The following is a 17108-nucleotide window of genomic DNA, read 5'->3' on the forward strand; positions in this document are numbered from 1 at the left end:
CGGCGACCAACCAGCCGACATGACTTACGATCAGAAATACGATGACGACGATGAGCTAATCTGTGCCATTAGTCCAAACAACTTTGATTGACAGAGGTGACCAATCTCAAGGTATGCCCATCTGTGCCAGCGTGTATGTTGTTGCTCAACATTTACCCGTAGTCAATGAGAGTTTCAGGTGTAGAAATTAACACACCCTGGACGCGCCCCGGCGAGCAAGCGCACAGGAATCCTCTTTCTTTTTTTTTCTTTTTCATCTTTTTTTTCCTTCTTATTCTTTTGATGTTGAAACGTTGGGTGTTGAAAAACACCTGGCAGGAAACAGGAAGTGGCAAAGGGGGTTTACATGATGTAATACAAAGAGCGCTGAGCGAGCTACATGACTCAACTCTGTGTATAGTGTGTGTGTGGGGGTGGGGGGGGGGCTCGCATTCTCCTCTTCCTCACTAACTACATTCATGTGGTTAAAAACATGCGGCAGCATGCCAAAACAGCGCTTTCCCCCTTGTTTTGTCTGACAAGCAGGATGAGCAGAAAGGGGGTGTGGGGGGGGGGGGGGGACCAGTCTCCCCGTGACAGATGAAAACCCTCAAGGTTGTATCTATTTGTCATATTATTTCCATGTTTCCTCACACTCTTATTAAACTTTCCCAAACTCTTTTAAACACTTCCATTACTGCTGGGGGTATCGAATATTACGTAATCTTAATCTTAGAATCGCTAATACCAAGCATCCCATCGAAAAAAAATATTTTGCGTAACACCAATACAAAACGTGGATGTGAGGTGCAGGTATAATAATAATAATAATTATTATTATCTGGGCGGCCCAGTGGTCGAGTGGTTCGCGCATCAAATTCACAGTGTAGAGGTACCAAGCTAAGCAGCCGACTACATAAAGACTGTTCGTCGCAAGTCACGTTTCTTTGCATTTTAGCTGGTCTTGCATGGTCGCTGTTTTTTTTTTTTTGCAAGCCTGTGACACTTTTGATTCTGTAGTCAACATCTCTATATGAAACCAGTGCATGTGATGTGTTCCATGGTGACAGGGACGCCGTTGTAGTTTTGTGTGTGAACCGTTTTCAGTCATAACGGCAAAACCCATGAGATAGCTCATGTAACACTCTGCTGCCACCTGGTGTCCAAAAGCTAATCTTACATTAAAAGTTTTTTTTTCTTCTGAAAAAAATGAACAAATTGAACCAAAACATGAATATACCACCAAATAAACCGAGTCTACAAAGTTAAGACATGTATTGAAATGTATCAAAATCGTAGTAATTTGTGTCCTGATTGACGTTAGGGTCATGTGACATCGTGACGTCACCGCGGTTGCAATCTTCCCGCCCCCTCCGCTTCTTCTTCTTCTTCCGCCTCTGCCTCGGAAAAAGGAAGTGAGGTATTTGTATGTTTTTTTTTCTTCTCTCCTCTACCCGTCTGTCCTCCATGATACTTTGGAAGGGAACTTCAAGCGAACTCTCCTAAAACTTGAACACAACAACTGTCCTTCAACTCTGTCGAACTTGGCTGCCGCCACGTAACTCGACGACGACGCTCACGCAAGCGGCCGCGGTGGGCGCGCGCACGTCGAACAGAGCGAGGCGAGCGCGGACAGGTAAAAAACAAACACATAATTATATATACACACACACACACATACACGCACACAAAACGACAAATGTGATGACATCAAACTAAAAACCGAGCCCACATGGCGTCACCGACGTTTGTCATCCTTTAACGGCACGGACGAGTGTCAGAAGTTGGCGACGGTCCACGCCTGAGCGCGCGCGTGCCCGTGTGATTGAGAGGTTGCGTCCCAGAACAGTGATTTAAGGAGCACAAGTAGTTACCAGCTCTCTTAGCAACCACCTTATTTTATCTTTGTAATCGAACACGTCGTCATCAACATCATGAACTCGGTGCTCACTTTTTTTGTACCACTTAGTACAGAATAATAGTACTTTTATGTTGCCCTCATTATCTATGTTATGCTGTTTGTGGCATATCACTCGTGTCGTTTTCATTGCTAGTGTTCTATTGTTGGCGCCATATTGCGAGCATCACACGGTAGCGTTAGCATCGAAATGTTCGCATTATTGCTAGTGTCCAATTTCTAAACTCATTGTGGTCCAGCGTTGTTGTTCGTATGCTAGCATTTAGATGGCGTACGTCTACCCCAGTGGTCACCAACATGGTGCCCGCGGGCACCAGGTAGCCCGTGAAGACCACTTGAGTAGCCCGCCAGTACCTGGACATTGTGATTTGCTAGTAGAAATTATGATTTAAAAATGCAAACATTGGCAGTACTGCGAGACATTTCGAAACACGATCAGAGTCTGACAATTTAAATCATCAAGTATTAAAAATAACACATCCTCATATTATTGAAGGTATTTTGGACAAATATGTTATTTCAGACGTGTATCAATTTGGTAGCCCTTCACACAATCGGTACACATGAAGTTGCTCTCACCCTCAAAAATGTTGGTGACACCTGGTCTACCCTGAACACTTGTTAGCATAGAGTTAGTTTTGCCAAGTTCCACTTTGAGATTTCACACAGTTGCAAGGAAAAGAAATGACATACTTTGTGTTACTTTTGAGTTGTGTTTTCTACCCAAGTTACAAAAGTACCAGTGTAGGAGCAAGGCTGGTAAAAGTGATTCTCGCCCTTTAATTCCAGGTCAAAAGAATGTGCAGACTCTTAAAATGGACTTGAGTAAATACATACACATTATTGACTATAAATGCCAATGCTTTGCACAAAGGAAATGAACGTGCTTGCGTGCATGTGTGTTTTATAACAAATTACAGCTGCCGCTGTTGTGAAAGCGCTATATAAATCAGCATGTATTGTATTGTATTGTAATAAGAAGCTAACATCTGCCCAGGCTTTTGTATGCTATCGAAACAACATTCCCATAGCTTTGCAAACCTTGAGGACTGACTGAAGAACATTTATTTCATCAGAACGGTTGAAAAAAAAATCAGACTTACCTGTATGGTTTTTTTTTTTCTTTTCCAGACTACTCATTATGGTTAATGCTCCCTGGTCACCGCTGAAATTATATTATATAAATTCCCCAGATTTCTACGCCTCGATCAAGATGTCACGCTCGCTTGACTTTACCCTCCCGTTCAAGTTCTTCAACCGTCTCGTTGTCATCGGCGCAGATTGAAAAGAGCAACGCGACTCTTTTACAAAGTTAGGAATAGAAAGTAAAGATGACATTTGTTTTCATTTTTGTTATGAACATCAACTGGAGCTAACCGTCTTGGAGTGAATGGGAAGCGCATGTAAACAGTTGTGTATCTCTAAAAATAAATATGGGCAACTGTGCTTTGAAGAAAACTGACAGTCAATACATGAATCTAAGCACACATGCCTAAAAAATAAACATAAAAATCTGCTGAACTACAGTAACAACGTGTACGTCGCTACTTCCCAACCACTGTTTGTGTGTCACGCGTGTGCGCCTCCGACATGTCAACTCAGGCGCTCCTCTCATTCCTCTCGCGCCAACAAAACGAGACGCAACACGCAAGCCATCAAGTGACGCCTCATCAGTTGTGTTTAGGGACCCTGGGAACTTTGGCATGTTGACATGACACAACCTGAGCGAGCATTTTGATTGTTCACCGGGAGCCATCAACAAAATGCCCTTCGTGTTGATTATTACAGGATACATTTTGTCAACGTCACATTGTTAGCCGTCATGTGACGTTGGAGTCACTTCCTGCTTACTTCCCGGAACTACAGCTACATTTCCGCCTCAACTTTAAGGTACTTGTGGTTCGACCTGAAGTCCCATAAACGGGGTTTTTGGTACTTCTGGCTTTTTTTGTGGCCAAATACTGAAATGGAAGTTCATAGTGACCCTAATATTTTGTCTAGCAATGATTTTTTTTTTTTCCGGATGGGAGGGGCTGGGTGTTATGTTGTGCAAGCGTCCCTAATCAACTGAGCAGTGTGTTTGTGTGTTCCCAGAGATGTAGTGTGTGTGGCCCATCATGCACCTCTTCCTGCTGCTCATCCTTCACGCCGCAGCAGCCGTCGCACAAGTCGACCCAGGTACGAAAGCGGGTGAGACAATACAAAAATGAGACAGAGAAAATGACGGGAAATGAATGAATGAAAGAAAAGAAAGGGGGGGGGGGGGGGAAAGAGCAAGGAAGGAAGGAGCTTGACGGCTTGCGCGTGCCTCTGTGTCCAGCACACTGTCGCTATGCCCTGGGCATGGAGGATGGGCGGATCAAGGACGATGACATCACAGCCTCCAGCCAATGGCACGAGACCACAGGACCGCAGTACGCCAGGTGACCATTCTTCTCCCAATGATTGAAACTCCGAGGGGGGGGGGGGGGAGAAAAAGCCCGCATTTTAAAGTTGCCGTTGCGTTTGCCGCTCGTGTCAGGTTGAACCGCGAGGACGGCGACGGTGCCTGGTGCCCCAAAAGCCAACTGGATGCTTTGGATTTGCAGTTCCTTCAGGTTGGACTTCCTTTCTCTCTCTGCGACAGTGGCGGATGATGCGTTCAAGAGCGCCGGGAAACAAGACGGATGACGTTTGAAGCTTGCGCTTGATCGCAGCCAGGATTCTGTTCGAATTCTCGGTTTTCGCGCACGCAGTTTTATGTTGATGAAGTGCTAATATTATGCTAACATGGTTCATACAAAAAATGCTTTCTACCACTATTGCTAACGTGCTTCATGCTAAGTTGCTAACTCGCTAGCGTGCTTCGTCGAGGCTTCATTTTAACCCGCTTTTATGATGCTAACGTGCTTCATGTGTTCAGGTGGACTTGCGTCGCCTGACCTTCCTGACGGTGGTGGCCACTCAGGGACGCTACGCACGCAACGGCATCGAGTTTGCGCGAGCGTACAGCCTCAACTACAGTCGGGACGGAGTCACATGGAAGTCGTGGAAGAACCGTCTGGGGAGCACGGTGGGCATTTTGTGAATATTTGCGCGGGCCGAGGAAGCGCAAAGGCTGAACAGGAAGTGTGCGATGGTGCGATAGACGCGAGGAAGGAATAAGAAACAATCGCAACGCCTGCGCTCAAGTCGCATGTTCACCGCAGGAAGTAACACGAGCGCTTCCTGGCGTGCCCCGGTTGTGGGCGGAGCCTGACGCGTGTGTCCGCGCAGGTAATGGAAGGCAACAAGAACGCGTACGCGCCCATCATCAACGACCTTCACCCTCCGGTGGTGACGCGCTGGGTGCGCTTGATTCCCCGCACCGAGCTGTCCACCGTTTGCATGCGGGTGGAGCTGTACGGGTGCCACTGGGAAGGTAAGCCACGCCCACGCGGCGCTTTCTCGCAGTCGACGGTTGCTGACGTTTGCGTTTTTTTCGCCCGCAGACGGTCTGATTTCATACAGTGCTCCCGAGGGGCAGCTGATGCCGCAAGCCGGCCTTCCCACCGCCATCCTCAACGACTCCACCTACGACGGCACCCGCCAAAAGAGGCCGGTCAAAACGACGACGAAAAAAAAACGCCCGCCGTGCTCGCGTGTTCTCGGTCACGTACGAATAGCTCCGTTTGACCGAGTGCTTCTCGTCCCAACAGGAAGTTGTCCGGCGGTCTGGGCCAGCTGACGGACGGCGTGGTCGGTCTGGATGACTTCCTACTGACGCGTCAGTACCCTGCGTGGCCAGGGTACGACTACTTGGGCTGGAGGAACATGTCCATGGGGGCGGACCAGAGCGTGGAGATGGATTTTGTCTTCGATCGACAAAGGAACTTCACCTCAATGAAGGTCTGCTCTAACTTTGAAATCCTTCCTTTTACTGTCCCCGCGTCCCTGTGCGTGACTTTGAAAAATCCTAATTCACCCTAATTGCCTACTTATATTTGACTTGGCGGTACTTTACTTTTTTCCTTTCCTGTGTGTAGTATCACTTTTATTTTGAAAGGTGTCACTTGTTTTTCAAAAACCTTCACTTTTCACGGTTTCCTATGGGCTGCTTCATGATTTTTAGCATTGACAAAGAAGCACCTGGTTCTGTTTCGCATCGCTTTTATTTTGAAAATAAGCATTCACCTGATCGATTTCCTGTGTGAAGCATCTCTTATTTTGAAAGCCTCCATGAATAGTCTCCTTCCTGTGTGCGGCGTATCGCTTTCTAAAAAGGCCTTTATGTCCATTTCCCGATGTGCCTTAACATCACTCACTTTAACCGTTTCTTCTCTTTAATCGCTCAATGAATTTTGGATCAAATTCTTTTACCAGGAAGTTTACTTCCTTTGTGCACCATCACTCTTATTTTGGTATAACCTCCCTTTATTTTGAAAACTTGCCGACTTCCTTTGTGCACCATCACTCTTATTTTGGTATAACCTCCCTTTATTTTGAAAACTTGCCGACTTCATTTGTGCCCCATCACTCTTATTTTGGTATAACCTCCCTTTATTTTGAAAACTTGCCGACTTCCTTTGTGCCCCATCACTCTTATTTTGGTATAACCTCACTTTATTTTGAAAACTTGTCAACTTCCTTTGTGCACCATCACTCTTATTTTGGTATAACCTCACTTTATTTTGAAAACTTGCCGACTTCCTTTGTGCACCATCACTCTTATTTTGGTATAACCACACTTTATTTTGAAAACTTGCCGACTTCCTTTGTGCACCATCACTCTTATTTTGGTGTAACCTCACTTTATTTTGAAAACTTGCCGACTTCCTTTGTGCACCATCACTCTTATTTTGGTATAACCACACTTTATTTTGAAAACTTGCCAACTTCCTTTGTGCACCATCACTCTTATTTTGGTGTAACCTCACTTTATTTTGAAAACTTGCCGACTTCCTTTGTGCACCATCACTCTTATTTTGGTATAACCTCCCTTTATTTTGAAAACTTGTCAACTTCCTTTGTGCACCATCACTCTTATTTTGGTATAACCTCACTTTATTTTGAAAACTTGCCGACTTCCTTTGTGCACCATCACTCTAATTTTGGTGTAACCTCCCTTTATTTTGAAAACTTGTCGACTTCCTTTGTGCACCATCACTCTTATTTTGGTATAACCTCCCTTTATTTTGAAAACTTGTCGACTTCCTTTGTGCACCGGCACTCTTATTTTGACAAACATTCTCATCACATTCACGTGATGGTAGACCGCACATTTTGGGCAAGGAGGTGAGAAAAGATGATCGCTCTCTTATTTTGAAACCCTGCCTCTTTGCTTCCTGCCAGGTCCACAGTAACAACATGTTCTCCCGGGGTGTGAAGATCTTCTCGTCGGTGTCGTGCTGGTTCAAGCCTCGTCCCTCGTCCGCGTGGGAGCCGGAGCCCGTGGTGTTCCGTACGGTTCTGGACGACCGGAACCCGAGCGCCCGCTACGTGACCGTGCCGCTGGAGCGCCGGGCCGCCTCGGCGCTGCGCTGCCGCTTTGCCTTCGCCGACACCTGGATGATGTTCAGCGAGGTTTCCTTCCAGTCAGGTAACGAACGCGCATTTTGCCAAGGCAACGCACAAATATACGCCACGTCGTGGTCATTCTGCGGCCCACGTCAGAAGACGCATCGATGTCGGTGACCCCGCCGCCCGTCGGCCACCCCAGCACGGCTCCGTCCATCTCGGGTATGCCCCGATCGCCCTTTCCCTCCTCCAAATCGCCACCTTTCCCGCCGGGCCGCCGCCGCCATCTTGTTTGTCATCTCCCGACAGGCGCCGAGCCGTCCGCCAGCGCGCTGCCCGACGACAGCAAGGCGCCCATCCTGATTGGCTGCCTGGTGACCATCATCTTGCTGCTGGTCATCGTCATTTTCCTCATCCTGTGGTGTCAGTACGTGTGTAAAGTTCTGGAGAAGGTGAGCGGGATAAGAAGCGACGGCCTCAAAGACCCGCGATAGCAATCATTTCCGAGTTAGCATCTTAATATTTTATTGCTAAGTGTCTTGGCGCCCTCACTAGCAATTCAGTCCACTGACTCGCATTCGTACGCGGGGCAAATCTGCCACATTGCATGTGGCGGCTACGCTTTTCTCTTTTCCGCGTACGATATCGCCGACGTCTGCGCTCGTCCCCCCTTCCCGCAGGCTCCCCGCAGGATCCTGGGCGAGGAGGTGACGGTGCGGCTGTCGTCCTGCAGCGACACCATCGTCCTGCAGACCCCGCCTGTGCCCCCCCGCTCCGGTATGCCCACAGTCCAGCCCCTGAGATGCCATTTGACCTGAGATTGTTTGTTGAGCGTAAACCATTTGAAAGTGCTTTCGATGGATAAAGTTCAGCTGTTCCAATACGTGTCCCCCCCCCTTAGGCCCGGCTCAGTCGGACCCTCACTACGAACGAGTCTTCCTGTTGGATCCTCAGTACCAGAACCCCGAGACGCTGCGGAACAAACTGCCTGAACTGTCGCAGAGCGCGGAAGCCTCAGGTCAGCCGCGTGCTCCTTGGCTTGACTTCTTGGGCTGAAACCGTTTTGTTTACCTTCTTGTCGCTCCCGCGCAACAACCTGCCGTTTGAACGGGGGGCGTGTGGCGACTTTTCCGATCGCGTAAAGGGCACATTTATTCCTGCTTCAAGCTCTTGTTGACGTGTCACAACACATACAGTAAATATTGGAACATCAAAACGTTAGCTTAATGCTACCGGAAGACCGCGGCGGGGCTAACGTAAGCGATGACGGTCATGGCCGACCTCGGCGGCACGTAGCGGGGGAACGGCGTACAGCGATAGCAGCGTGGGAAGTGAGCGAGCGATTCCCAACGCATCCGCCTTCTTCTTCTTCTTTCTCTTCTTCTTTTCCCGCCTTTTCCTCTCCAGTCTCCTAACGCTGACCTCCTGTCACATGACCTCAGCCCGCCGCACCCCCACAGGTGACACAGTTGAGAAAGAAGCGACGACGTCGGCGTTTGATTCCGATACCGACGGCCCTTTTTGACCCTTTTTTGTCCCGGCAGCGTGCGGCGGCGGCTACGCCGAGCCCGACGTGACGCAGTGCACGCCGCACCAGTGTTTCCATAGCAACGCGCCGCACTACGCCGAGACGGACATCGTGCGTCTGCAAGGGGTGACGGGCAGCAACATGTACGCCGTGCCCGCCCTCACCGTCGACTCGCTGACGCGCAAGGACATCTCCGCCTCCGAGTTCCCGCGCCAGCGGCTGCTCTTCCGCGAGAAGCTCGGCGAGGGGCAGTTCGGCGAGGTGCACCTGTGCGAGGCCCGCGGACTGGCCGCCTTCCTCGGCGAAGACGACGACGACGACGACGAGGACGAGGAAGACGGTGACGCGGCCGGGCGGGACCGCGATGGGCGGGCCACTTTGGTGGCCGTCAAGCAACTGCGGGCCGATGCCACGAGCCAGGCCAGGTACTTGCGACCGGCCTCAACCAGTTAGCTTGTAGCCCCGCTAACGGCGACGGATTTTGGGCCGACAGGAACGACTTCCTGAAGGAGATCAAGATCATGTCGCGGCTGAACGACGGCAACATCATCCGGCTGCTGTGCGTGTGCGTGACGTCCGACCCGCTCTGCATGGTGACGGAGTACATGGAGAACGGGGACCTCAACATGTTCCTGTCGCAGCGCGAGATGGAGAGCACGCTCACGCACGCTAACAACATCCCCTCCGTCAGGTCGGCCTCTCCGTCGGACCGCTATTTTTTTTTTTCTTCTATTTAACGGATGAATGATTCACGATTATCTTCCCCCCCCCCCCCGCCCCTCCCAACGGCAGCCCGGCCGACCTGCTGCACATGTCGGCGCAGATCTCGTCGGGCATGCGCTACTTGGCCTCGCTGAACTTTGTGCACCGCGACCTGGCCACCCGCAACTGCCTGCTGGACCGCCGCCTCACCATCAAGATCGCCGACTTCGGGATGAGCCGCAACCTCTACAGCAGCGACTACTACCGCATCCAAGGCCGCGCCGTGCTGCCCATCCGCTGGATGGCCTGGGAGAGCATCCTGCTGGTGAATGCCCCACCCCCCAACCCCCCCGCAACCCCCACGTGACATATTAGTGAATTTGGCTCGTTCGAGTCTTGCGTGGCATTATCAGAACAAGCAAATTGCATCTATGCTCCGCGTGACCTTCTTGTGACCTGGACCCAGGGCAAGTTCACGACCTCCAGCGACGTGTGGGCGTTCGGGGTGACCTTGTGGGAGATCTTCACGCTGTGCAAAGAGCAACCTTACAGCCTGCTGACGGACCAACAGGTCATAGCCAACACTGGAGAGTTCTTCAGGAACCAGGGCAGACAGGTCGGGGCAATCGCAGCTCGCGCGCCGGGTCCGTCGGGCTGACTCCTGACCTGACCCCCTCCCCCTCTCACGATAGGTGTTCCTGTATGCTCCTCCTCTCTGCCCTCCCTCCCTCTTTGAGCTGATGATGCGTTGCTGGAGGCGCGACATCCCGGACAGACCCTCTTTCGAGGGGCTCTACCAGGCCCTCAGGCCCCACGTCAGGCAGTGACCGGGACCGGGAGGACCACCCCCCCCACCCCCCAAGGCAAGAGGACACTAATGCAATCAAACAGTCTGGGGAGAACACATTTCAAACTTTTGCAATTTACTTTATTCAAAACTGTCATCACTTTTTATTCTTTTTAAAAAAAATTTTTTTTTACCTTTTTGGCCTTTTTGTTTTTTGGCCTTCACAAACCATCTTCTCATCCCTGTGGTCCTTCTTCATTTAAAAAAAGCACTGTGCGTGTGTGTGTGTGTGTGTGTGTGTGTGTGAATGCGCTTCCCGCCCGTCGTAGTCGTACTTCCTGTTTGTGTTTTTAGCACACTGGAGCTCAGATGAGGGTCAAAAGTTTTAAGTTCGATTTGATCACTTTGTTGTTGTTGTTGTTGTTGTGTCATCTTTGCATTGTTGCAACACATTCCGCTTTCTCTTCTCGTTCTCGGCGTGTCAGACGTACGTCGAACACGCGACCACGGATGCTTACGTGCTTGGCGAATTTGATCGTTGGTGAGCTCAAAGCACCAAAATGTCATGCGCTTGACACAATAGTGAAGCAAAGGTGCCACTAACTTATTCATGAGCTGACAAATTCAACAACCTTTTGTTGTTTTTACTTCCGTTTCCTCGTGCAGTTGCTAGCTGTGGCTAGCGGCTAGCTTATGAGCATTGACAAATTTAGTGTAACACAAAATGGTAAGTGACTCCATTTCTTAGCGCAGGCTAGCAGTTAGCTTCACAGCTCACGTCTGGGCAGAGACAAATTGTTTTCTCCCAATGTCTTAGTGAACACAGTCACACTCAGGATAGCAGCTAGCTTCATTGCGAGTGTTAGCATTAGCAGCGACTCCAGTCACATGGCGCTAACTTTTTGTTCTTCTTTGACATCATTTCGTTGCTTACATGCCAGCTCAGGTGTGCGACTAGCTTCATAGCCTGCTGGTTACTCACCACAAATTCAACGCCAGGTGATTTCTACCATCCTCGTTTGGTCATTTGGGACACATGTCGTCCATGTTGCGCTAACCTGTTGGTCTTCTTTTGACTCCATGCTAAGCGCGCTTAGGCGCACTTGATAGTCATGACAAATTCAATGTGTGTCAAGTTTTACCTTTTGTCTTCTTTTTGTTTCAGAGTTTAACCAACTAGCTTGTTTGCGCACCAACTAGCTTGTTTGCATTTTATGCGCACGTCCACAGTATTCAAAAAAACAAAAAGTTGTCAGCGTCCACTTTTAAGCTCAAAGAGTCGACTACTGGAGTTTGTTACCACCAAAAAAAAAAAATGTTCTTAGTCGCATCAGCTGTATTGGCAAAACTGCAGCTTGCTTGCTGACTAAGATTTTATTTCAGCCTTTTGGGGGCCTTTTTCATATCTTTTTGTCATTGTGCAGTAAATATGTTCACACATTTATTTAACGTTTAATCGTCACCATCATCGAGACGTTGGGGAAAAAAAAAGATCCAATTGTTTGTTTTTATTTGTATTTGTTTTTTGCTCTTTCATTTCTTCACGCTTTTGTCTTATTTTGACGTGTGTGTTTTGCTATGCCACTGGTTCACGAAACGAGGCTACGTTTTAAGCTACATGCTAAATGTCACGAAGCAAGGAAACCACTGAAGTCAAGTCCATCTCCCGGAATGCTTTGCTTAAGCGAGTGTGCGTAGCTGAGTGAATGCCAACAAGAAGTGATGAGAGACGGCCTGTCAACACAGAGTATTTTTTATTGTCTTTTAACTATTTCGATGATTTACAGCTTTACGTCACGTGGTCCACATTTTTTTTGTACATAGAACACTTAAAATATGACCCCGAGCTTTGTAATCCGCCCTCTTTGTTTCCTTCTTAAATAAACGAGTGGCCCTGCCCACCGGCAGTTTCCTACATGTCCATATTTGTGTTTTCATGACATCGCTGTCGCTCGGTTCCGTCATTGGCCGAACGCCGTCGTGACAACATCGTCTTCAACGCACATTTTATCAGCTTTCGTGGCTTGTAACGAGTTTTCCTTCACGTAGCAAATTGACGTAGACCATTGTTTGATGTTAGCATGCCTGGCACACTGGGGGGGGGGGGGTGTAGGCCCGCTCGCCCGCCGGGCCCCCTCATTACGGCGCCGCACACCTGCTTCTTATTGGACAAGCCACTCAGCCTTTCATGTTCACCAGACGCTCGTTAAACTTGGCGGCTTTCGGGGGGTGTGCTGCTGGTGGCTAACGCTAGCTCACAAATGCGCCAACTGCCAAATCTTAACGCCATCAGGAAGTTTTAGGATTATCACGACTGGATATGTGTATGTTATGGATATGGATCTATATTCTTGCGGTTTCTTTGTCCGCACACACCCCATGACAACAAGCCGTTTTCATCATCGTTATTTTTGTCGTCCAGTGACTCCTCGCCCACCAGGAGGGCCAGATGATTACTGCGCAGTGTGTGGAAAATTGGGAAAGAAAGCCTGATTCCCCCCCCCCAACCCCCCCGTGATTTTACTGCCGCCACTCCTGCCGCTTGCCTCTTCAGCTTCAGTTTGCATCAGTGGGGGCTCGTGGCACGTGCAACGTGTGCAGCCGCACTTCAGAAACGACGCATCGCCATCGCAGCACTGGGATGTTTTGTTACCAGGGAATGGGAAATGATTTAATACTGGTTCCATACTGGTCCAGAACAGTCCCACATGTAGTTTGTTTTCAACCGACCACTAAAACGAGGCGATCGTTCCACAAAATACGAACGTCACGAACAGAATGACAAAATGACGTGCCTGATATGAGCATAACAGGCATGCTAATGTGCAGCTTCTTCTCCTGTGGCGCTCGATAACGACGACAAACGGTTAGCGAGCTAGCAGGGCCTACGCCCCGAAAGCCAAAAGCGCATTTTCAGCATCGCTCTTCCAATTTACAGAACAGCCGTGACTTCAATTTCCAAGGAAGGCGGTGACGCCGCGCACGAGTCCGCCGGCCAGAAGGAGCCCCAGCAACCTGTTAGCTTGCAAGCTAACTGCTGGCTAGCAACTCTGGTGGCGGCATACAAAGTCAAAGTTAGCCGAGGAGATATTTTTGCGATTCAACGTAGCCTACGTGTGTAGCCCTCATTTTCCTGCTTGTGATTGTGACCTCACTTGACGTACTTTTTTAATCACTCAAATTTGTCGTGTGTTCACTTTACAGAGGCTTTAAAACTCGCACATGTGCCTGACTTCCACCTCCGTTTTATATGATTATTCTACACTTATTGTGCACCTTCTTGTCGTCTTGTTTCATGGAAGTTGAGGTAACCCCGCCCCTACGACGCGCACGCTAGCGCGCTCACACGCTCCTCAGACCTCATGCCTACTGCGCCACAAGAGGAGGAAACCAAGGAGAAGATGAAGTACCTTCCCGTAGGCGTCTATGTGTTCTTCTGCTGTTCTCTACTGACAGGAAGTGGAAGCGGCGCTCGGCAGAAGCAGCGTGTGGCGCAGGCGGCGGCGGGGGGGCTGACAAGGGGCTTGACTTGGCGCCACAACGGCCGCGTCTTCAGCATCCTGAGTCGGGGGTCCCGCTTGCAGCCTCCGGCCCGGAGCAGGAGCGCGTCCGGTAGCGCCGCGCCGCCGCTTGCCGGAGCTAACGAGACCTCTGCCGCCGTCCCGGTTGAACCGCGAATGCCGGCGGCGAATGCCGGCGCACAGTTACGAGCGAAAACCCGTCAGCGACCTCCACCGAGGGCGGAACGGAGACCAGATTCTGGAGAGGAAAGAATGGCCGGCGATGACCCATACAACCCGTACAAGGCATCCAACTACTACCCGTACTACAACTACTACAACTCCTATTACAGACCCAGGGCATGGACCCGACACTGGCACGGCTACGGAACCAGGTATCACCAGAACGGTGAGAAATGTCTTCTTTATATAAAACTAATCACTATGACTCGGAAAGGTTGTTTAAAAAAAAAAAAAAAAAAGACTATCCATGCTGTGATGAGACCTCCAGTCCACAAGAGGGCATACTGCAGCTTGTATTGCCACAAACCTGCACGTGTGCATATCTGCTATATTTCGTGGTATGCAAATGTGCCCCTAGTGGCTGTTTTGTTTGCTATTTGTTGTACCAGAATAGCAAAACGATGTGACTATGTGTAACGATGATGTCATTGTGATGATGTCACCACCCTCAGGTCTTCCCGATCTGGTTCCCGATGCGTACCACATCCAAGTGGGCTCGTACGTCCACAGAGTTCCCATGTACAGTTTACGCTGTGCGGCCGAGGAGAACTGCCTCGCCTCGTGAGACACACGACCCATGACACCAAGCACTTCCACAATCCGGTTTCAAACTACTTTCATCCCACTTCAAACCCACGAAATCTATTTGGAATTCAGATCTCCTTCAATCCAGTCCAAATGTGGTTACTTCTATCCCGATTGACACTAAACTGGTTTCATTCGGCCGCAATCAATCTGCCATCCAATGAAAATTAATTGAATCTAATTTGACTTTGCTTGAATCCAGTTTCAAACTGTTTTCAATTCACTGGGAAGAAAGAAACCTTGAATCTACTTTAAATCCAAATCTAGCGCTACTTCAATGACGTGAAATACTGTCGAGCAACATCCAATTTGTCGTATTTTCTAAATCAGTTTCACCCGGTGTAAATCGACTTGGATTCACTTAAAATCAGTTTCATCAGGTACAAATCCAGTCTGAATCCAAATCAAACCCCATGTAAACGGTTCCGCTGCAAAATTGACTTTCCTGCACTTGGCTCGACTTGAATCCGGTTTGAATCTACTTTGAACGCACCTCACTCCGGTCCAAACCGACTCGGGGTCCAAGAGCTGACGGTGAGCTTGTCTTGTTGGTGTTGAGTTCCGCGAGGTCCGCCGGAGATTACGACGTCAGAGTTCTGCTGAGGTTCCCTCAACGTGTGAAGAACCAGGGAACCGCCGACTTCCTGCCCAGCAAAGCTCCGTACTCCTGGGAGTGGCACAGCTGTCACAAGTAAGAACACAGGAAGCCCCCTTGAGGGCGCGGGGGGGTGGGGGGGGGGTTGGTTGAGTCTTGTAGGGCATTCGTCTCGTCCATTAACGTTGCGCCCGGCGCGTCAGTCACTTTCACAGCATGGACGATTTCAGTCAGTACGAGCTGCTGGACGCCGAGACCAACCAGGCGGTGGCGGAAGGCCACAAGGTCAGCTTCTGTCTGGAGGACACGTCCTGCGAGGCGGGCTACTACCGCAGATACGCCTGCACCTCCCACGCGCAGGTCAACACCTCGCCTACCGCCGCCCCCCCTGCCCCCCTCCTTTTGCTCAGCGTGGAGCCTGACCCGCCCGCCGTTCATCCCTTCAGGGTTTGAGTCCGGGCTGCTACGACACGTACAACGCCGACATCGACTGTCAATGGATCGACATCACCGACGTGGCCCCGGGGAAATACAAACTTCAGGTTGGCAGTCCTTCTCACGCTGGCGCCATTTTGTCTGTTTTTGCCCAATCTCCTCTGCTTTTGAATGTTTTTAAAAATGCAGACGTGAGCTCGAGTCACTTTTATTTGTAGAGTACTTTCAAGACAAACTGTTATTTATTCAGACCTATCAAACCATTTCCATGAAAGGAAGTCAATCACTCTGAACAGAAAACCGTCAAAACAATAGCACCAAATCGATGTCACTTTAGCTTGAGCTATTGACATTAGCAATTAGCTCCTATTGTTGAATGTTTTTATTTATTTTTTTTTTTTGTGGGGTTGTCAGGTGACCGTCAATCCCAAACAGAAAATTCAGGAATCGAACTTCGCCAACAACGTGGTCCACTGTGATGTCCACTTCACGGGAAACGCCGCCCACATGTCGGCATGCAAGACCACAGCGTGAGGGAGGAGCGACGCGTCATCCACGCGTTTCGGATGTTGTCCGGCGCATTTCAATCCGCCGTGGTTTCCTTCCTTTGTGCCGTCTGAAACGTTTGCTGCCATACAAGTGTAAAAAGCAGCTAACCTTCCTTTCAGAAACCGAGATGATTTTTCAAACATCGACAGTGGACTTGCACATTTCATATGAAAAACGCCAACGTGTACTGTGTATTTAACTCGAATTTTAAATGCCACCATGAAATAAACTTGACGGCACTCTTCTGGAATACTTTGGTGGTGATGACGTCACCAACGCCGTCTGATTTTGCTCGCCTCGTGGCAGTGTTGTTTTCCACATGGACTCCTAGGGGGCGCTGCTGCCGTGTTTTTGTGTGAAATAAGCGCACAGAGCCTTTGCCGCAGACAGGCTGTCATTATGTAGTTTATTTATAGTTTCAGAAACTTGATTATACTTGCATAAAGCTAGAAGTATAATTATAATCACACAATTTTACAGCGCGGCACGAGTCCAACCGGCACGTCGCATCAAACACGTTCAATTCAATTCACTCACATTAAACTATTGCTTGCATTGAACGACACAACTGTACACTACTTAAATAAACGAGTCACAATTTTCCATGTGCTAACCGGAACAGTTTTTTTTTCTTTCTAAAGGGAATAAACCCATCTAGCGGAATCCCACCTCAAAGATCGTCTCTTCGAAAGAAGGGCGCTTCTCGGACAATTCTGCGAACGCTACAATGTAGCTCTAAAACTAGTTAAAATAATTTTAAAAATCGATCTAAAGTACTTTATTCGATTATTGTGAGATTAGTTTTCAACGTA

General features: G+C 49.2%; 2 protein-coding genes across 3 annotated transcripts; both read left to right on the forward strand.

Annotated features, from left to right (window-relative positions):
- The first annotated feature begins 1357 nt into the window (after positions 1-1357).
- Positions 1358-11468, forward strand: ddr2l (discoidin domain receptor family, member 2, like). Of its 2 annotated transcripts, none has more exons than XM_052068922.1 (18): positions 1358-1615; positions 3992-4087; positions 4218-4320; positions 4419-4494; positions 4800-4949; positions 5153-5297; positions 5368-5477; positions 5579-5764; positions 7208-7454; positions 7529-7594; positions 7682-7824; positions 8053-8149; positions 8274-8390; positions 8917-9325; positions 9394-9591; positions 9693-9927; positions 10069-10218; positions 10295-11468. In XM_052068922.1, the coding sequence occupies exons 2-18, from the start codon at positions 4015-4017 to the stop codon at positions 10427-10429; spliced, it is 2640 nt and encodes an 879-aa protein (XP_051924882.1). In that variant the 5' UTR covers positions 1358-1615; positions 3992-4014; the 3' UTR covers positions 10430-11468. The 2 variants fall into 2 exon arrangements, with proteins under 2 accessions (XP_051924882.1, XP_051924883.1); XM_052068923.1 differs by having other exon boundaries at positions 1359-1615; positions 3992-4075.
- Positions 11469-12870: 1402 nt separating this feature from the next.
- Positions 12871-16546, forward strand: LOC127602716 (protein-lysine 6-oxidase-like). Its single transcript, XM_052069042.1, has 7 exons — positions 12871-13255; positions 13328-14298; positions 14585-14693; positions 15277-15408; positions 15516-15672; positions 15759-15854; positions 16162-16546. Exons 2-7 carry the CDS (start codon positions 13752-13754, stop codon positions 16279-16281), a joined length of 1161 nt encoding a protein of 386 aa, XP_051925002.1. The 5' UTR covers positions 12871-13255; positions 13328-13751; the 3' UTR covers positions 16282-16546.
- The last annotated feature ends 562 nt before the right edge of the window (positions 16547-17108 follow it).

The sequence above is a fragment of the Hippocampus zosterae genome, chromosome 6 (assembly GCF_025434085.1).
Source record: "Hippocampus zosterae strain Florida chromosome 6, ASM2543408v3, whole genome shotgun sequence".
NCBI classification, from domain to species: domain Eukaryota; kingdom Metazoa; phylum Chordata; class Actinopteri; order Syngnathiformes; family Syngnathidae; genus Hippocampus; species Hippocampus zosterae.